This window comes from Pimephales promelas, chromosome 20, assembly GCF_988280905.1.
Source record: "Pimephales promelas chromosome 20, fPimPro1.hap1.1, whole genome shotgun sequence".
Classification (NCBI taxonomy): Eukaryota; Metazoa; Chordata; class Actinopteri; order Cypriniformes; family Leuciscidae; genus Pimephales; species Pimephales promelas.
In genome coordinates this window covers 26,378,814-26,400,993 of record NC_142788.1, presented here as the reverse complement: position 1 = coordinate 26,400,993, position 22,180 = coordinate 26,378,814, and the positions used below count along the sequence as shown (strand labels likewise).

General features: G+C 38.1%; 2 protein-coding genes across 3 annotated transcripts in view; both read right to left on the bottom strand.

Annotated features, from left to right (window-relative positions):
• Positions 1-7,815: 7,815 nt before the first annotated feature.
• hoxc3a (homeobox C3a) lies at positions 7,816-10,967 on the bottom strand. The gene is made up of 2 exons (XM_089124623.1): positions 10,547-10,967; positions 7,816-9,034 (listed from the first exon to the last, which is right to left on the bottom strand). Exons 1-2 carry the CDS (start codon positions 10,929-10,931, stop codon positions 8,718-8,720), a joined length of 702 nt encoding a protein of 233 aa, XP_088980749.1. The 5' UTR covers positions 10,932-10,967; the 3' UTR covers positions 7,816-8,717.
• The window catches only part of hoxc4a (homeobox C4a), a 34,658-nt gene continuing 23,171 nt past the window's right edge, over positions 10,694-22,180 (bottom strand). The window contains exons 3-4 of one of the 2 annotated variants that reach the window (XM_039652454.2): positions 11,005-11,174; positions 10,694-10,832 (exon numbers count right to left, since the gene is read on the bottom strand). In XM_039652454.2, coding sequence (XP_039508388.1) covers positions 10,801-10,832; positions 11,005-11,174 — 202 coding nt within the window. In that variant the 3' untranslated portion in view covers positions 10,694-10,800. Of the gene's footprint in view, positions 10,833-11,004; positions 11,175-22,180 lie in introns of those variants that run through there. The other variant, XR_016148263.1, reaches the window with a different exon arrangement.

The following is a 22,180-nucleotide window of genomic DNA, read 5'->3' as shown; positions in this document are numbered from 1 at the left end:
ATCGAAACTCAAAAATTCGTCCCGAAAAAAAAACGACAGTGGTACCCCTTACGTTTTTTTTTTTGGGCGAAAAATAAAGTTTCTCCAATCTTCCCAAAACTCTGGATTCTGATAGAGGGCCATGAGACTTAGACCTGAGCGCAAAAATGGAGGCTCTAGCCCATTCCAGAGCTGAGATATCGAAACTCAAAAATTCGGCCCGAAAAAAAAACGACAGTGGTACCCCTTACGTTTTTTTTTTTTTGGGCGAAAAATTAAGTTTCTTCAATCTTCCCAAAACTCTGGATTCTGATAGAGGACCATGAGACTTACACCTGAGTGCAAAAATGGAGGCTCTAGCCCCTTCCAGAGCTGAGATATCGAAACTCAAAAATTCGGCCCGAAAAAAAAACGACAGTGGTACCCCTTACGTTTTTTGGTTTTTTTTGGGCGAAAAATTAAGTTTCTCCAATCTTCCCAAAACTCTGGATTCTGATAGAGGGCCATGAGACTTAGACCTGAGTGCAAAAATGGAGGCTCTAGCCCCTTCCAGAGCTGAGATATCGAAACTCAAAAATTCGGCCCGAAAAAAAACCGACAGTGGTACCCCTTACGTTTTTTTTTTTTTTGGGCGAAAAATAAAGTTTCTCCAATCTTCCCAAAACTCTGGATTCTGATAGAGGGCCATGAGACTTAGACCTGAGTGCAAAAATGGAGGCTCTAGCCCCTTCCAGAGCTGAGATATCGAAACTCAAAAATTCGTCCCGAAAAAAAAACGACAGTGGTACCCCTTACGTTTTTTTTTCGGGCGAAAAATTAAGTTTCTCCAATCTTCCCAAAACTCTGGATTCTGATAGAGGGCCATGAGACTTAGACCTGAGTGCAAAAATGGAGGCTCTAGCCCCTTCCAGAGCTGAGATATCGAAACTCAAAAATTCGGCCCGAAAAAAAAACGACAGTGGTACCCCTTACGTTTTTTTTTTTCAGGTGAAAAATTAAGTTTCTCCAATCTTCCCAAAACTCTGGATTCTGATAGAGGGCCATGAGACTTAGACCTGAGTGCAAAAATGGAGGCTCTAGCCCCTTCCAGAGCTGAGATATCGAAACTCAAAAATTCGGCCCGAAAAAAAAACGACAGTGGTACCCCTTACGTTTTTTTTTTTTGGGCGAAAAATAAAGTTTCTCCAATCTTCCCAAAACTCTGGATTCTGATAGAGGGCCATGAGACTTAGACCCGAGTGCAAAAATGGAGGCTCTAGCCCCTTCCAGAGCTGAGATATCGAAACTCAAAAATTCGTCCCGAAAAAAAACGACAGTGGTACCCATTACGTTTTTTTTTTTTTCAGGTGAAAAATTAAGTTTCTCCAATCTTCCCAAAACTCTGGATTCTGATAGAGGGCCATGCGACTTAGACCTGAGTGCAAAAATGGAGGCTCTAGCCCCTTCCAGAGCTGAGATATCGAAACTCAAAAATTCGGCCCGAAAAAAAAAAAACGACAGTGGTACCCCTTACGTTTTTTTTTTGGGCGAAAAATAAAGTTTCTCCAATCTTCCCAAAACTCTGGATTCTGATAGAGGGCCATGAGACTTAGACCTGAGTGCAAAAATGGAGGCCCTAGCCCCTTCCAGAGCTGAGATATCGAAACTCAAAAATTCGGCCCGAAAAAAAAACGACAGTGGTACCCCTTACGTTTTTTTTTTTTTGGGCGAAAAATTAAGTTTCTCCAATCTTCCCAAAACTCTGGATTCTGATAGAGGGCCATGAGACTTAGACCTGAGTGCAAAAATGGAGGCTCTAGCCCCTTCCAGAGCTGAGATACCGAAACTCAAAAATTCGGCCCGAAAAAAAACGACAGTGGTACCCCTTACGTTTTTTTTTTTGGGCGAAAAATTAAGTTTCTCTAATCTTCCCAAAACTATGGATTCTGATAGAGGGCCATGAGACTTAGACCTGAGTGCAAAAATGGAGGCTCTAGCCCCTTCCAGAGCTGAGATATCGAAACTCAAAAATTCGTCCCGAAAAAAAAAAGACAGTGGTACCCCTTACGTTTTTTTTTTTTTCAGGTGAAAAATTAAGTTTCTCCAATCTTCCCAAAACTCTGGATTCTAAAAGAGGGCCATGAGACTTAGACCTGAGTGCAAAAATGGAGGCTCTAGACCCTTCCAGAGCTGAGATATCGAAACTCAAAAATTCGACCCAAAAAAAAAAAACGACAGTGGTACCCCTTTCGTTTTTTTTTTGGGCGAAAAATTAAGTTTCTCCAATCTTCCCAAAACTCTGGATTCTGATAGAGGGCCATGAGACTTAGACCTGAGTGCAAAAATGGAGGCCCTAGCCACTTCCAGAGCTGAGATATCGAAACTCAAAAATTCGGCCCGAAAAAAAAACGACAGTGGTACCCCTTACGTTTTTTTTTTTTTGGGCGAAAAATTAAGTTTCTCCAATCTTCCCAAAACTCTGGATTCTGATAGAGGGCCATGAGACTTAGACCTGAGTGCAAAAATGGAGGCTCTAGCCCCTTCCAGAGCTGAGATATCGAAACTCAAAAATTCGGCCCGAAAAAAAACGACAGTGGTACCCCTTACGTTTTTTTTTTTGGGCGAAAAATTAAGTTTCTCTAATCTTCCCAAAACTATGGATTCTGATAGAGGGCCATGAGACTTAGACCTGAGTGCAAAAATGGAGGCCCTAGCCCCTTCCAGAGCTGAGATATCGAAACTCAAAAATTCGGCCCGAAAAAAAAACGACAGTGGTACCCCTTACGTTTTTTTTTTTTGGGCGAAAAATTAAGTTTCTCCAATCTTCCCAAAACTCTGGATTCTGATAGAGGGCCATGAGACTTAGACCTGAGTGCAAAAATGGAGGCTCTAGCCCCTTCCAGAGCTGAGATATCGAAACTCAAAAATTCGGCCCGAAAAAAAACGACAGTGGTACCCCTTACGTTTTTTTTTTTGGGCGAAAAATTAAGTTTCTCTAATCTTCCCAAAACTATGGATTCTGATAGAGGGCCATGAGACTTAGACCTGAGTGCAAAAATGGAGGCTCTAGCCCCTTCCAGAGCTGAGATATCGAAACTCAAAAATTCGTCCCGAAAAAAAAAAGACAGTGGTACCCCTTACGTTTTTTTTTTTCAGGTGAAAAATTAAGTTTCTCCAATCTTCCCAAAACTCTGGATTCTAAAAGAGGGCCATGAGACTTAGACCTGAGTGCAAAAATGGAGGCTCTAGACCCTTCCAGAGCTGAGATATCGAAACTCAAAAATTCGACCCAAAAAAAAAAAACGACAGTGGTACCCCTTTCGTTTTTTTTTTGGGCGAAAAATTAAGTTTCTCCAATCTTCTCAAAACTCTGAATTCTGATAGAGGGCCGTGAGACTTTGACCTGAGCGCAAAAATGGAGGCTCTAGGCCCTTCCAGAGCTGAGATATCGAAATTCAAAATTTCGACCCGAAAAAAAAACGACAGTGTTACCCCTTTTTTTTTTTTTGGGGCGAAAAATTAAGTTTCTCCAATCTTCTCAAAACTCTGGATTCTGATAGAGGGCCATGAGACTTAAACCTGAGTGCAAAATGGAGGCTCTAGACCCTTCCAGAGCTGAGATACCGAAACTCAAAATTTCGACCCGAAAAAAAAACGACAGTGTTACCCCTTACGTTTTTTTTTTCGGGCGAAAAATTAAGTTTCTCCAATCTTCTCAAAACTCCGGATTCTGATAGAGGGCCGTGAGACTTTGACCTGAGTGCAAAAATGGAGGCTCTAGACCCTTCCAGAGCTTAGATATCGAAATTCAAAATTTCGACCTGAAAAAAAAAAACGACAGTGTTACCCCTTTCGTTTTTTTTTTTTTTGGGCCAAAAATTAAGTTTCTCCAATCTTCTCAAAACTCTTGATTCTGATAGAGGGCCATGAGACATAAACCTGAGTGCAAAATGGAGGCTCTAGACCCTTCCAGAGCTGAGATATCGAAACTCAAAATTCGACCCCCCAAAAAAACGACAGTGGTACCCCTTTAGTTTTTTTATTTTGGGCGAAAAATTAAGTTTCTCCAATCTTCTCAAAACTCTGGATTCTGATAGAGGGCCATGAGACTTAAACCTGAGTGCAAAAATGGAGGCTCTAGACCCTTCCAGAGCTGAGATATCGAAACTCAAAATTTCGACCCCCCCAAAAAAACGACAGTGGTACCCCTTTCGTTTTTTTTTTTTGGGCCAAAAATTAAGTTTCTCCAATCTTCTCAAAACTCTGGATTCTGATAGAGGGCCATGAGACTTAAACCTGAGTGCAAAAATGGAGGCTCTAGACCCTTCCAGAGCTGAGATATCGAAACTCAAAAATTCGACCCAAAAAAAAAAACGACACCAAACTCGGGTCAAAGTAGGGTCCCTAAGGGCCCTCTCCAATGGGCCCTAGTCCGAGGCTCTAGCCCCCACGGGCCGAGATATGTGGTCCAACAGGAAAGGGGTCACTTCAGAAGGAAGATTCCCAGAACCTCGGGACTCTGGGGATTTGAGAGGGCCCCTAGGGGCCACTCACCACCCCAAAGGACGATCCGCTGGGACTCGTCATTTCCAAGATATTGACCGTTTTGTCCATTGTGAAATGCTCCAGAAGTTAAAAAAGGGGGCTGACATGTGATGACATGTCCATTGCAGCTTTTGCTCCACGCATCCACACTTCTGTGTCAAGTCTCGAACCAGGATCCTCCCAACAGGGGAGAACACGCTCAACCCACTGAGCCACTGACACTTCCTCTTGAAGATTTCTTTTTTTGGGTGCATGTCCACATGATGGAGTAACACTCAAACCACTAAGCCACTGGAGCTTCCACTCTTAATTCTCTTTATTTTGGAGGCATGTCTTTTTTATTTGGACAAAATCATTCAAAATTAAGCATTTTAACACAAAGAGTGAGATACGAACCCAAATCCTCCACATGATAGAGCAATGCTCAATCCACTGAACCGTTGGAGCTTCCACTCTTAATCTTCTTTATTTTTGGTGGCATGTCTTTTTTATTTGGACAAAACCGTTCAAAATAAAGCATTTTAATGCAAAGAGAGGGATTTGAACCCAAATCCTCCACATGATGGAGCAACGCTCAAACAACTGAGCCACTGGAGCTTCCACTATTGCTCTTCTTTTTTGGCGGGCATGTCTTTTTTATTTGGACAAAACAATTCAAAATAAAGCATTTTAATGCAAAGAGTGGGATTTGAACCCATGATGGGGCAACACTCAAACCACTGAGCCACTGGAGTTTCCACTCTTACTCCTCTTTATTTTGGGGTAATATCTTTTTTATTTGGACAAAAACAGTGAAAATAAAGCATTTTAATACAAAGAGTGGGATTTGAACACAAATCCTCCACATGATGGAGCATCGCACAATCCACTGAGCCACTGGAGCTTCCACTCACATGCTTCTTTATTTTGGGGGATTGTCTTTTTTATTTGGACAAAACCTATGAAAATATAGCACTTCAATGCATAGGGTGGGATTTGAACCCAAATCCTCCACATGATGGAGCAACTCTCAAACCACTGAGCCACTGGAGCTTCCACTTTTGTTTCTCTTTTTTGAGTGGCATGTCTTTTTTATTTGGATAAAACTGTTCAAAATAAAGCATTTTAATGCAAAAGTGGGATTTGAACCCAAATCCACCACATGATAGGGCAACACTCAAACCACTGAGCCACTGGAGCTTCCAGTTTTACAGCTCTTTATTTTGGGGTAATGTTTTGTTTTTTTATTTGGACAAAACCAGTGAAAATAAAGCATTTTAACGCAACAAGTGGGATATGAACCCAAATCCTCCACGTGATGGAGCAAAGCTCAAACCACTGAACCACAGGAGCTTCACCAGTTGATCCTATTTTTTTCCTCTTTTTTGTGTGTTTTTTGAGAAAACCACATAAAAGCATGTGTCCAATAACCCACTATTTTTCAAGTACTAACCCCGGTCTTCATGCAATAATCTGCAAGTTGACAGAATCCCCTGCAATCTATTGAATGGTGATTCAGACAGTTTATTTGATGGACATTTTATAATTAAAGTTCCTCTCATGATGAAAACCATTTATCTGCACGCAAAGGGGCCCCCTGAGTGGCACCAAGCACCATCCCATAATTCCACTTTCCACGAACACACTATGTGTCCAAAAACCCACTATTTTTGAAAAGTACTAACCCCAGCCTTCATGCAATAAGCTGCAAGTGGACAGAATCCCACCTTCAATCTATTGAGTGGTGATTCAGACAGTTTTTTTTGATGAACATTTTAATTAAAGTTCCTTTCATGGTGAAAACCATGTATCTGCATTCAGCTGGGGCCCCTGAATCCGTGGCACCAACCGCCATGGCGCCATCCCATAATTCCACTGTCCACAAACCCACTATTTTTCCAATAACCCACTATATTTGAAAAGTACTAACCCCGGCCTTCATGCAATAAGCATTAAACTTATTGGAGAAACTTATTTTTTCGCACCAAAAAAAACCCAAAACAAACAAAAAAAAAAACGAGAGGGTCGTTGTCGTTTTTTTTTTGGTACAAAAAAAATAAGTTTCTCCAATCTTATTGAAACTCTGGATTCTGATAGAGGGCCATGGGACTTAGACCTGAGTGCAAAAATGGAGTCTGTAGACCCTTCCAGAGCTGAGATATTGAGATATTTTATATCCTTTGTAACTAAGCAAGTAGGTTAGATGCAGGTTAAATACAGCAAAGCACTCTGCATTCTGTTGAAGGGGCCACCGGGAGGCCAACTCCAATTTTGCATATGGAACAGTGCCGCGTGGTGATGAATGGTAAATTCAGCAGTAGCTACAGCATCTGTTCATTCTCTCGCGGACACTTGTAGAAAGATATGTTCACATACTTATTGGCAAATTACTGTATCAGATTATTTATTTAGATCTGTGATTTAGCCTCAACAATTCATTACAGAGTCATTTGTACCTTTAATCAGAATGAATGGAAAAAAGGGCTATTTTCATCCTCTTGATTACGAATACTGCATTGTAATCTATAAACGGAAACCAGGCTGAGAATATAGTTAAATCTATGATTAATTGTGCAGTGTTGCTGATAGTCCTGGAACCCTCCAGGAGCGGGGTTGAGAACCACTCAAGGTTACTAAGTTAGGCTACTAATTAAATTGGGTCTAGATTGATTTACGCAGAATGACTGAGATTGGCCCAACTGAAATTGCTCAATTAGTTCAAATTTCAGCTGAAGTTAATATTTTTGAAAAGGTAGATTTTGCTGTTCCATGCTTAGCTTATAAAATGACACACTGTGACGTCCTAATTAAACATAATTAATCAAAATGAGTTATCGCCGACCCTGCCAGGGGCGGTGCCCACAAGCCTTGCCTTCTTCACCAGGAACGTTGCTGTAGTCCAATTATGCTTAAATGTAATAATAGTCTCTGTTTTTAGGAGAAAGGAGAAAACCAAATCTGTTTTCTCTGGTTGCACTTTAGCTCCCATACTGAAGAAGAGTGCTTGAAGGTTGGAAAAGAAGTGCACTGCCTGTCATTAGGCTCAGCGGGTTGAGCGGCTGTGAAGCTGCTTGAGAGAGAGAGAGAGAGAGAGAGAGAGAGAGAGAGAGAGGGAGACTTGTCTAAATGATTAATGTTGCGAGGTTGGTAGGCGGAGGCGGAGGAAGGCATATATGTAAGGTTATGTATAAAGAATACAAAGTACAGTATTGCCTATTTCAAAAAGTATTCATAGAAGGACTTTTAAGCTAAATTAAGATTCACTCTGTTGTTCTCAATTCTTTCTACCAAACTAACAAAGACAAGAAAATCTGAACATCATTGTCATTTACATGCTATTTAGTCACCTTTATTAACTATACAGAGGTATTTAATTAGTTTGACGCTACCACTTTTCAGTTTCAAACACATGCTTTTAGTCCGATATGGCCAAGAGAACTATAATATATATACACATTTTACATTGCATCTCTGTCATGTTCACATTACATGAATAGGTAAAAACAAAACAAATAAAGGATTCTGGCATTGACATAGCATTGTGACTGATTCATTTGTCAGTCAAAACACCATAAATTCAGATTTAAATGACCAGTACTTTCAGTATAAAAAAGAAAAAAAACTGTAAAGTCAAACTCATGGCCATTATCAACAACATTCTAAGTTAAAAGATTCAGCACATGCCTTGGGAAAAATAGCATATCATTTTGGGAGTAATAAAAATATGTTGCGCACTTGCAAAAGTTGAGCGGATGTTAATGACCATTCAAAGTCTTGAATGCCCTTTTTAAAATAGTATTTTCTGTGCCCAAGAGATAAACTTGTACAAGTGGGCTTACATCCGTGTGCAATAAATCTTGGTGCTTTGCAGAGATATTAAAACAGCAGTTTATGCACAATGGAGACTAACTCTGATACACCATGTACAAACTGATAACATGTAATCTGGTTCAAAGCGAACTTGGTTATTGAACTTTTCCAAGTTAACTTTTCATATAAATCATCATCTAGGGGCAATAAATCTTCAATTATCTTATATATAAATCATGCCAGAGTGGTACAATGGGGAAAATAGCTAATCAGCAACAGAACAGCATATTTTGTGTAGAATTTGTATTTCACTTATTAAAGTGGTTGGCAGAAGTCACTGTCATTATGTGAGTCATTCTTTAGTGCTGGATTCTGAAAGTTGTTGGATTTCCTGTAGTTTCACTAGTGGCTCTGAGCACAGTTCATCATTGATGGTCTCTCATTGTGGTCCTACCGCAACTAATCGCAGAGGGCTGGTTACCTGTCTCCAGGCAGGGGTAAGAGGACTTTTCCTTATGGTCTTTCTTATACTTCATGCGACGGTTTTGGAACCAGATTTTAACCTGGCGGTCAGTGAGCTTCAGCAGCGCTGCCATCTCAAGTCTCCGTGAGCGGCACAGGTACGCGCTGAAGTGAAACTCCTTCTCCAGCTCCAGCAGCTGAGCCGAGGTGAATGCTGCACGTGGCCGTTTACTGTTAGAACCGCTGCTCTCCCGTTCACCACTGCTGTGCCTGGAATCACCTGGAAAACATGCAGAAGTGTTAAGGTACACAAGCTTTCACAGACAACTGAAGCCTTGTCCCAGACTTAAGTGCATGTTTGAGCTGTGTTAACTGAAAGGAAATAAAATACGTCAGTGCCATTGTTTTGTCTCAAGATGCACACAAGTAATGTAAATGTAAAGGCAATTTTATAAAAGCTATTGAACTAAGGCCTAATCCTGGTTTAATCTAAGCCCTGTATGTGAATCTGGGCCAAGATTTGTCAAAAATAGACTGGTTCTCAAGTTTAGTCAATGAAAAGAACACTCATCCCAAATTATGAAAGGGGATAGTTCACCCAAAAATGAAAATTCTGTCATTATTTCCTCACCCTCATGTTGTTCCAAACTTGTATGAATGTCTTTGTTCTGTTGAACACAGAGGAAGATATTTTGAAGAGTTTTCGGGGGGGAAAAAAAGTCAAAGGTGCCCCAGAACTGAAAATGATGAGAGGATTTAAATTTTTGGGTGAACTATCTCTTTAACCGTGTTGAATAGGATAATCTCTCTGAAGCATGAACTGGGATGATGAAAATGTAGCATGGCGTCCTTGAATACGCTCAGCTGCAAGTTTAAACCCTCAACGATAAATCGGTGTACTTACTGTCTTTGGGCAGAATCGCCAAGTCAATTATCCATTCTGTGTGTTCTACTGTTAGATTCCCTAATGATTTTTCTTATGAAAAAAGTAGAGACCTCAATGCCATCTTTTCATTTCTAAACATACGCTGACATTATTCTATATGTTTTGTAGAACTTATTCACTATAGTGTGAATGTAAGAGTTTGGCTTAGACTAAAAGAAGTGAATCAGTTTTATCTGTGTGACCTAGAAAAGCATAGCCTCAGACAATAAGAAAAAATCCACTGTAGGCTCTTTTTCTTATTATTATTCTGCTCCTTAGTAAATGTTTAAACTTAATCAAGTTCACAGAACAACTGGCGGTCTCTAGAAAATATTGCTTTCCTTGGAAATTCTCTTTTTTTATGCGTCTCATTTTCACAGAGAAACATCAAAATAATGTTAGACACAATATCAAATCCATATGCTTAAAATATATAACTGTTTTTATCAATGAGCAATAAGCATTATATTTGCCACACTGAGTTTTTCCATACACGTGTCCACATTCATCTTAGACTCTTTGATTTGTCTGATTTTGATAAACATATTTAAATAAATTAACTTAAATTATCAGAATAAAACTTCAGTTTTAGACACATTCTTACCATCTTTATTAGTCAAGATTGAAATGTTGCTTGTAATTATGGGCTCATTTCTATTAAAGGAGGAAGGATAACACTAATAATTGATTAAGTATTTCTTCATTCATTGACATCAGTGTCTAAGTGACGAATTACATTTACATAGAACCAAATCTGACACAGATGTTATTCATTATTGACTAAAATATGACAGACTGAATAGATTACGTGTTTCCAAGCAATACAAATCAATATACCTCATTTACTCCAAAAACGAGTTCTCTCACCTGATTCAATGACTTTAATGGAGCTGAAGTTTATAGGTGTGTGACGCTCTCTCATCCAGGGGTTCTTCTTGCTTGGAAAGCAGGAAGTTGGCAGCTTGCATCTCTTGTCTCTTGTAGCACTCGCATGGTCCAAGGAGTTGATCTTTTCATTCGTAGGGTAATTGGCATCCGCAGAGGATGAAAAGGGATGTTGGATTTGAGAGAGTTCTTCAAAATTCCAAATATGGCCTTCATAATGTTTTGATGAATTTTCTTCAGCATGTTGACTCCACGCAGAACTGCTCTCCTGAAGAGCACAAGGGGAGAAATGTTGCTCCATAGAAAAAACATGAGATTTTTTGCATTGCACGTGTGCATTGTTAATGTGGAACAAATTATTATGCATCTCTAACCGTCCTGATCACTCGGGTTGAGTAATTGATGACACAAGGTAGGAAAGACATAAAAGTACACACTACCTCGCATTTTAACTGTTTTCCAACAAGGGTAAACAATGCAGTCACGTGATGGCCTCCTCCAATAGCCTCGCACGCTCGCTGTTTGAGTTGTAAAGTGCTCGTAAGCAACCAAACGACGACTCCGGGTTCCTCCGCATTCTTCAACTATTTTACAATTTCGAATGATTATCCTGTGGACAGAAGAAAAGCCATGAGCAGAGCTTATACATTACCCTGTTCCCGTGCTGACAAGAGTTCAGAGAGCGTGATTGAGAGGTGGGAGGGAGTCGGAGACCCATTTAGACAGAGAAAAGACACGCAAGTCTGGGATCACGTCTCTTTAGTTTTGCCACAATGGATTGCAGAATACAGACTTCATTTCCGTGATAATGTAGCCTATTATAATACTGTGTTTGAAACCTTGACTTACTTTTCATTCCTCTTATGGTAGGTATTTAAAAAATAATCGACTTGTTTCCGTTAAGTAATTATTCATGTAACGGTGTGCATTTGTAACAGCTCCACGTAGCCTTCCTTAACATTTTTTTAATATATATATATATTTTTTTTAAATCATTGTAATCTGTCGCAAACAGCCATGCAGATAAATGCTTCAGCAATGCTTCTTTGAGAATAAAATATTTCTGTAATATACATTGTTTGTCTTTCTCCGCATGTTTTTTAAAAAGGATAACAACACGTTCTGATGTGTGATGAAATTGCAACACAGGTTAAACTGATCTTTTGAATAGGCTACTATTAGTGTTTTTATTATACAATTTATTTCGACGTGGTTTGAGATTTGTGCTTATTTTACCTGGTAAAAAAGACATCAAATCAATGGGTGTGGTCAAACAAAGGGATTTTGACTGTCATTGCTGTACTGAAAATGCATGTCATAAAATCTTTTGAATGATAGAGTTTTTTTATTTTTTATTTAACTGGCAATGTAAGAAAAGAGTCGCTAAGAAGGTTATTTGCTAGTTCGGGTAACCAAACCCATTTTTAAGTTGATGTAAGAATCGCATTGAGTAGCCTACTATTTAAAACAATGTCTCGATTAACAAAGAGCAGGAACAGCCCAGTTTTGGCGTATAATGACGACAATTTACGGCAATGGGAAAGTCTTTAAAAACAACAAGTTACCCAGCGCCAACAAGTTTCAAAAGTCATTTGAAATAATTACAAATTGATCACAAAACTATTGCATTCGCAACAGAATTAGTCTTTGTCCTCTCTGACGTCATATAGCCTATAAGCTGACGGAAGAGGGTTCCATCAGAACGTTGACTATTTTGCGCTCAGCCTGCCCAGATCCCAGTATTTCAGACACCTAAAAGTTATCGACACGGTAAGGATCCTTGTTGTGATAATTAAGATGATAACATTAGCAGTCGCGTTGAAGTAAGTAGGCTATAGGCCTACCCAGTCTGAAATGAACATAGACATCAGCCTTCCTTTACATAAGCTGCATGTGGACAGCGGTTGTCACGCACTAGTGATTAATTGTGCACAAGGACTGAAACCCAAGGACTAGTCCCTTTTCATTTACTCTCAACAGTGTCTTGTTTGAGTATTTACTCAGACACTCAGTACTGTCAATAACATGTCTGGCGTATTTTCGAAGACAAAGACTGATAGCCTCAACGACTCACTCTCTTTCTCCTGGAGGGATTATTTATTTATTTTTTTGTTCAGGGAATGTTTAATATAATGCACTGTTCATTGAGTTTCCAAGACGCCAAGAAGGGCCTGCCAGTATGGCCAGGTTTGTGTTTGAATAATGGTCATCTCAATCTTAGCACATGTACAAGATTACTTTGGACTGCATTAAAACAATGACGTGTAAATGGCAGCATGACAGCAATTTAAAAGCCTTGTCTCTCGTTTCGAATAGTTTAACTAGTCAAATCATAACCATTCATATAGGTCTACTGTTTATTAAAGAAGATGATCAAAGAGCCATGGGGCTACCCTCTCCGGTTGTGACGCTAAAATCAATCTTTTTTTTTTTTTTGAAAACGATTTGTTATTTTGAGTTCAGTGAATTGCTGTCACAAGCCATGTCAAATAGAAGCATTCTGCATATTACAAGTCCGGCTTCCGCCGAGCTGCAGCGCTATTAACATGAAATATTACTGCGCCCGAGTGTGCAGGGAATGCAAGTGTACTCATTCCATATGAATTAGATATTCAATAAATGCTATTTAAACTATTTCGATGCATTTTCAATTTTATTAAATTCTTTTTTTGGAAGTGATATTTGGAACCCTATAACCGTTGGTGGAAGTGGTTATAGGTTTTTTTTTTTTATTAGAATTATTATTCTGCAGGTTTTTATGGTTCCCCTTGTGCCTTTCATAGATTTCAAACTCGTCCCTTATTGTTTGAAAGTCGCTTGTGATCTTGGGAATTTTCTAATTAAAGTAAGTTTGTTCCCTTGTCTCATGCCGCTGGGTCCATTCACTAAATCTGAAAAGGAATCTTTGATGTAGTGGCTCAGCAAGACCATAACTCAGCGCCTCCGCCGTACACTACAATTCTCAGTGAACTCTGTTTGAACCACGTTGCTGGCAATAAATCATTTTTCTTTCTCTCACAAAAGCGCGCCGGTCGCTCTGGGTGTCAACCCTTTTATAATTCCTCCCTACCTTCTGCGCTCTTGTGGTTGCTGACACAAACAGATGCATAAAACATCGATAATAACATCGCTTTAACCATTTCATGCAAAGATAGGCTCTCTAAAGAGGATAAAACGGGAATGAGGCAACGAGCTCTGTTGCTACCATAACTCCAATTGGTGAGGACATTACCCAAAATTTTGGAGACTTTTTTGTTTGTTTTTGTATTGCGGATTAAAGAGTTTTAACGAATGGGAATAAAATAATAACTTTCTTTCTTTCTTTCTTTCTTTCTTTCTTTCTTTCTTTATTTCTTTCTTTCTTTCTTTCTTTCTTTCTTTCTTTCTTTCTTTCTTTCTTTTCTTTCTATGTCTATTGAAAGTACTTTTGGGATTTCATAAATGAATTTTTATTGAAGAAATTAATCCACTGCGCTGTGAAACAATAAAAATACTAAGTAATATCCTAGTGAGTTTTTTAAGGTGTGGGACAAATAATATAGTAATTCCAGGAAAGCATTTTGATGAACAAAGGATGTTGTCGGTTATGCATACTAATGGGCCTGCCTCTGATAGTTTTATATCTTCACAATCTGAGCCTAAATTAAAAGTGTGAAATTTAGAAAGATCTCCCAAGTCCTCCTGGAACTTATGACCTCGACTTGATAGAGTCGATTGCTCTATTAATTCTGTTATTCATAACTGCATTACTCTTTAAAGTCCCCGTGCCATGTCAGGTGAATTCAGACCACTATGGGAAAAAATAAAGGAAAACTGAAAGATGAATACAATGAGGTAGCCTATACAATTTCTTTAAAGCTGCCTTGTTGACTGACTTGAACTTCCTCAATCACATTTTACTTCAGCATTTAACATAAAAAAATAAATCCTAAATAAATGTTACTATAATATGTCAATAACTTTTTATTTGCATGTTGAAATGCTAGTTTCATTTTTCTTTCTAACGCTTTATCTAAAGGCCTTATGAATGATTGTCATAAAAAGTCATTGGACTTCAATCTTTGTTCCTTCAAAAATAAAGTTTTCAAGTTGCTTTTGCAAGGGTTTAATAACCATCGTGTCTTTATTCTTAGGTAGGCTACTAGTATTTATATTCTATGCCAGTACATGCCTGTTTAAAGCACTCACCATGTTGTTACAGAAAACGTTAATCTACGAATAGCATTTCTCTATACTATAGAAAAGATGACATTAATCATTGTGGCGCAGCAGCACGTCTCGTGACCTCCTCGTGACCGCATATGTTTAGACACACTGCAGACACCCCGGAGGACTGGACAAAAGCCTCAATACACAATTCTACATCTATACCGTGACACTGGGAACAAGTTGTAGAATCTTTCTTTTAGGATATTAAGATATGTCAACCAATGTGAAATGAAAGTGAAAATAACGCACTTAATTTATAACTGCATTTATAACTATTTAACATTTTATTGTTTGTAGCCTACTTTTTTGAGAGTGTCTTGATATGAGCACATTTCTCTGCATGTATACGTGAGATTATGGATTTTGCAGAAGATTCAAGGGAACCTGAAATTACGTCTGTGTGTTCACTAGACGAGCACAGTCTCTCACATAGGCTGTGTCCTTTGGCTCTTATAGCTTACATGAATTACCAACGCTATCTCACTCCATATCTCCTTAGTGAGATGTGTGGAAGCCTGGCAGACAGATACAGAGAAACAGAGATGTTCACAGGTGACCGTTCATTCATATTACGACCGTGCTCAGTCTCGCATTCTTAACAAACTGCCCCCTGTGCCATTAGACGCTGAACTCTTTTTTGTAACGAGAGTTTATTGACAAAGGCTGGGTAAAATACTACAGGTTAATTCGATAAAACAGGATACGCATTGTGGCTTCAATCGGTAAATCGTGAAATAAAGAACTTTTAGTGATAATGGATGTTCTCTTATTCTGTGAGCGACTCTAGTGTAGCTTGTTGCCTGGCAACTTGAACAAATCACAAGATCAAGATCACTCTTCTCTTTCATCAGACATTTATCTATCTTACCCGAGTAAACCAGTATGAAATTAGATTTAGACATATATATGCCTAAATGTAATTTCATACTGGATAACTTCAAGTTGCCATATATATATATATATATATATATATATATATATATATATATATATATATATATATATATATACTGTATATAACATGCTTTTAAGACAATCTCAAATTACGGTGTGTAGCCCTATGTGTCCTGGTAAACCCTACATCATAGGGACCAAATGTCCCCACAAAGATAACAATATCCGAAATCCTTCTCCTTGAAGACATTTTTTGGTCCCCATGAGGAAAACAGCTTATAAATAAGTACGGCGATATGTTTTAAAAATGTAAAAATGCAGAAAGTTTTCTGTGATGTTAGGGGTAGGGTTAGTGTAAGAAAATATACAGTTTGTAGCCTATAAAACAACTTTCACCAGTAGCCTAGCCTACGTCCAATAATTTATCTCCCCATCCCGAAAATTGTGCGAAAATAACTCAATAAATAATTTAATATCGACGTTAAAAACTCGACACTATGTTGGTTATACCACTTGTAGAGTTGTAGTTGTGTTTATTTGCTTAACGTGGTCTTTTAAAATTATCTAATTACCTTGCTGCAACACGATCTCATGAACGTGCGTATCCATAACACGAATTTTATTCCCCGTGCCTTTTATACGCCCAAAATATTTTTTGCTTGCAAATGATGCACTGTAAACCCATTGGGTAGGATTAGGGGTGCGTAGTGCCTGCGTAGGCTACTTCACGCCAGTAAGTGCATATTTTATGCATGCAAAAACTGTTTTTGGCGTAGCTTTAAATGGTACGAGAAATAAGATTCGTGCTATAGGCTAGATAGCTACGTACTTTGTGAGATCGTTCTGATTTTTTTTGTTTTGTTTTGTTTCTTAGCATGTTGCATTTGTTTTGGTTTAACTGCCAATTGTTGCTCAGTTCAATGTTGATTCATTCAAATCTATTACGGTGTAAATGCAAAAGTTAATGTCATTATCCACGTCAATTCATTTTCTAAATTCAATTCCGTTCAAACTGTTATGTATTCTTGTGGGGAAAATATAGTTAAGCTCTAACTATTCTGTGTATTTGAGACTATTGTTAAATAAAAATAAATAAAATATGTAGCTAGAAGAACTCTATCAAGCTGTAATTTTTCGATTGTCCTGCAGGTGACTGCATGCCTTTTAACGTTGTGTGAGCTGCGATTCCTATGACGACCATGATACGATTTATAATGCAATGAGGGAAACAAACAGCCTGTAATTCTAAAATGATTCGTGAGATGTACTCAGGCGTACGTTGCTTTTGGGAAATCCCAAAACGCCCCCAAGACGTTTATCATTAAAGTGGTTTCTTCATTTACTACTTATGATTGTTTGTTTGACACTTAATATGGAGTTAAGACGTGTTCTCATTTAAAACATGGTCACTCAAATCTCACAGGCTTTCACATGAATATTTAGAAACTCCGAAACAAGATAAACTGTTGAAATTATATTGTTTTTGAGACAAATAATTGTTTTTTGAGTGCACAGACATGTCTTGATTTTGGATGATTCTTGAATGAAATGGCCGCCCAGACATACAAACTTATCTTTCTTACAAATAATTATACATAACCAACACTTTAAAAAGTAAACATGGACAGTTACTTTTTGACAGTGCTATTTCTACCTATGTTGATTAGAGTGATATGACTATTTTTTTTTTTTTCAAAAGGTTTTTGACTTGAATAAAACCAGGTAATGTAGATTTTGCCCCGGCGTGAAGCAGACTTTGACAATTATTTGTTTATCTTATAGTAGGCCTAAGCCATAGTTATATAGTAAGTTTTTGTCGTGTGTCCCCTCTCTCGGGCTTTTTTAGTTTGGGTGGCCATTAGGCATAGCATTTGGGGTCATATTGAGTGTAAAGGTTAAGGGGCAAGACATCAGAACAAAGATTATGGAGATATGTTGAGCGCAATGCAGACACTCTTCTTCGCTCACGCTCTTAGTTTTGCATAAAATGCGGGAAAAAATAGTCTAGCCTATACGAAAAGCGCAAAAGTCAAAGGCATAGACGCACATAGGACAATTATCTTATGGAAAAAGTTCTGTATTATGTACTATTTTATGTGTGGTGAGGATATTCAGAAGAACTGACACATTTCTGGAAAATAACATGGTGACCCCCGATTCAACTCTGATGCTTTTTGCGACGTTCACCACAGAGTTTATACAGAGGACCTCCCAACAAAGCTAAGAACCTAGAACTTAAATGATTTGAGAAGACTTATCTTACAAAAAGGGTTGACAAAAATGCAGTTTAAGTTAATAAAGGCAACATTGCAATGCATTCAGTACTTGACAGAACGTAGATCTTATAGTGATAATTTCATATTGCTAATTTATTGAGAAAAAGTCCCTGTTGTTCATTCATTAAAAATAACTGTGGCTGATCATACTTCCCTTCGATATATTAAGAAATGTTGTAACAGAAAAGCCAAATGAATATGAAAATTAGAATAACGAATAAGCAAGTCAAAACTTTCTCAACAATGCGTTGTAATACAAGCTACGTAAAAATTGATGCTATTTACATGCAACAACAGGGCCAACAGATGACCTGCCATTGCGCATTCACTAGTCTCTAACGTCTTTATGACAGAAATAATCATCTGTTCTCATAACAGTTTTATGTCTCATGGAGTAATTAACATGGTGGACCCTGTATGCTTTACAACGGGTCAGTGTTAGGTTCACTATTAACACGCAAAGTGTTATTCTTCACTTCCCTTGTAAATGAGGAGGTTTTTCTGGGACGGTTGTTCGAAAGCAGATCTGACGTGCAATATAAGTACTATATTTAAAATTAAAGTCTGTTCCCCGAAAGCCTCGTTACCTTGATGCGTAAAAAAGTTAGTATTAACGAGAACCTAAAACCACTCATGCAAGCTAATGAATAGAACTCCAGTTCCGCAGGAAAAAAACACTGACACAGTAAAATGTGCATTACTGTTCAACTGCAAACACTTCAGTCAATATAAACCAATATTGAATAGGCCTAAACCTAATAATATCGGTGTACAGACGACAAATGACAATATTAGACAGGCTAATGAAGCTTGGTAAATGCGCGTTTCTGCAGACAGGTGATGATCTTCGTGCTCTTCCTGCTTGTCTCTTCCTCCTCTTCTTCCTACAAGGGCAAGTTCAAAAGCCAAAACACAACCGTTTTTGTGCAGCGTGGCACTACTTGTATTGCAGGGCAAAACCCTCAATCATCTTTTTGATTTATGGACTCATAAAGAAATGCCCACCTCCCGGGACAGTTCATTACAGTGCGGGAGGCCGTGGCTGTCCAACCTTCTATGATTTTTATGGTTAACAAAAATAGTTTAATAGTTTATCCACTCGGATCTGGTATCAGGCTCAGATTAATTGAATTATATAATTATAACTGAATTATTTATAGCCTTATATTTAAAATTATTGAAGGAATTATATATTTCATGGCCTACAACTACATGTGTAAACATAATACTAAATAATTTCACTATAAATATTAAATAATTGTATTTATATGCATGTTTCAATAATAAATTCTGTATAATTTCGTAACTTGCAACAGCTATAGGACAACCTTTTTCTTTTCTTTTTTGCAGCAGGCTGTCACATCGTAAATTTGTAATTTAACGCTGTATTTAAAGTTATTTTTATAACAAACGACCTCTGTGCTGGTTTTGTAAACAGTACACAACCATCATTAAATAATGTACGACATAAGCTGAGCCGATCTTTAGAGAGTGATTTAAACTATTGGAAAACAGTGCTTAGTGCAAATGCTGGCGCCATGTTGTTCATCCTGCATAAATTAAGTTATTGGGATCAATTATGAATGATTGCAGAAAGCTTACTGTTGTTACAACTATCGATGCATTTCAGTCTTAACTTTTATAACAACTGTTCAGAAAAGTTAGCATAGCTATTTGTGATTATTTTCACTTGTCATCTACTAGAATATTTATCAGCAACTAAAATATGATTGTTAGCATTGCAGCACAGAACACTTAAGTAGTTTGTCTGAAGATACTTTTTCATCAAATACTTTAATTATTAATAGCTATTATAACCTAAAAGATAAAATTATACATGTCTCTCTACAACTTAGCATCGAATAGCCAACGCTCGTCAAAGTTTTGATCTAGTTAATTTAATTAGTTTATCTAATGGTTAACTGAAAGGTTTAATTTAAGTATTAATAATATTTAATACGACTGAATCAACCTGACTAAATTCGGTTGCACCAATAATAGTTAGTAGGGTCTGTAATTTTAAGGGTCAGATAAAAAGGTGCAACTTTACGTTTCTATTTTTACAGTATACTAGCCGATAGCTAATTTATATTTACTCTATAGTTGTAGAGTTAGTATGAAAGTTATTGGTTGGCAATGAAGTCACGTGTGATGATTTCCTACATTAGGCTACGTGTCTCCTGAACAATACAGTTTGTTTGTTCATAGTTTAGTACAACATATGTCAGACGTGACATTTGTTCTCCTTTTCTTTCAGCGTATATTTTAGTAACAGAAAAAACTGCTTTACATCTTCCGTTTAATGTCAGACATCCAAGCAGCAAAGTCAGTCTGTCAGGAGTAGCGAGTAGCCTATAGCGCTCCCCTCTGAGAAAAGGCTGTTTGTCTCATGATGAAACAGGTTTGTTTTGTATTTTAAAAGTTGTCATCAGTTTGGATGTCACAAAACCTGAAATTAAGTTAACAGTCAATAAAAAAGCTATGTAAAGCACCCCCCCCCCCAATTTAGGTAAACGGTAAACATTACTAACCAGCACAATGCTATCTGAGTGATTAAAAGGTGGCTAATTCGTACGAATTCGTACGATTTGTCTAAACCCATGTGATGAGTAGGTTTAGGGGCGGGGTCAGGGGTAGGTCATTCGTACGCATTTATACCATTTGGGCAACTCGAAAAAAACTTTACGATTCAACAAAAATCGTACGAATTCGTACGAGTGAGGTGGTATGAATTCGCTCACTACACTAACAGTTCGAAAAAGAAAAAGTTACAAGGTCGCTCGCTAGAGAAGCCTTGTCCCAGAGTTCACCGATCTCGTAGGTCATATGGTGCAAAGCAACAAAGGAGAAACACATTCAGATGTCCCTCTTCTATCACCACATCAACATAACCAAAATCCACAATGAAAGCATGAGCACCGGTGGAACCCCAGGAAGCCTGTGAGGGTGCACACAGAAGGTACACGTTGAGAGAGCCAGTGGGGTCAAGGGGTGGGAGAGGTCGGCCGACCCGGCTGAAATGAAACTAATGGGACAGAAAATGTGTCCCCAAATTGAACTCGACTTTTCTTAGTTGCCAACAACTTCAGTAAAGTATCTTTTCAGCCTCGCGACATGGAGGCGACCGCATCTCGAAAGAGGCTGTCGGGATGCTACAATTTAGGCGTGCACATTCATTTCTCTCATAGGCTAATGGTCTCTGAATGCAGTTCTGCACTACTCTTTTCAAGTGACATCCAAAGTCACGGCCAGGCTGGGACGATGGCCGGTGGCTTTTTCCCATTTAGGTTTGGATAAAGTATCCGCTGGCTTAAACATATTTTGCAGTGACGCTATTGTGCTCTATAGTGCCTGTACAACTTAATACATTAGAACTTAGAAGTACAATTGACTATTGCTGCCGGACTTGATTGATGGTCTAAAATGGCTCAGCTCTTTGTGCTTCTCAGCCCCCCACTTAGCGAGCCGTTGTGTAATCTTCATTCAAGTCATGCCGATTTTACAATTAATCAAGCACATTCCTTATTTTCTGTACGTTTTTTTAGAGTTTATTTCATTAGACACGCTAAGTGTTTAATGTTTAAAATTTAATATATTCTTGTGGATTTGAAAAATACTAAAACGTCATAATAGAATTAAAACCAATTTGCACGCGGGAGCGTTCTATGCCGCATTGTAAATGGCAAGGCCACAGCGTGCAGATTTTGGTCCTGTGTGCGATGACGTTGCTTCGAACAGGATATAGCGCCACTTTTTAAAAATAACAAAGTGGCACACAAAGAGGAGTGGCTTGAATAAGAACTTTCAAAAACAGAGGTACTGGGGTTATATTTCACCACATGCAAATAGCTTCATTTAGGCCTACCTTTAAAATAATAATAATAATAATAATAATAATATGGACATAACTGACCGATTTCACAGCCTTTGTCTCTTTACGTTTGCCTTTTTACACATTTATCCCATAACACGTATTTTTGCAATGTGGTAAAGCTGATTCGTTTCATTCTCTATTGCATCTGAATATATCAAGATTAAGTAGCATTCATTTTAAATATTAGCGAATTTCAAATGAGATTTTATTTAAACTCCGCTAAACATAAAAATATATCAACCCATGTTCGACCTATTTTCACGTTCTGAATAATATATCATCCATCTTTTTAATGTTAGTTTACCTAAAATAAAACGAATTGGTTGAATTTGTTTGTCAGCTTGAAAACGCTTGAAATTATTA

Excerpts from the sequence above, each read along its gene's own strand:
- hoxc3a (XM_089124623.1), bottom strand. The coding sequence starts at position 10,931 with ATGCATAATAATTTGTTCCACATTAACAATGCACACGTGCAATGCAAA. Across the intron at positions 9,035-10,546 it reads CATTAAAGTCATTGAATCAG|GTGATTCCAGGCACAGCAGT; the intron begins GTGAGAGAACTC and ends CATGTTTTCCAG.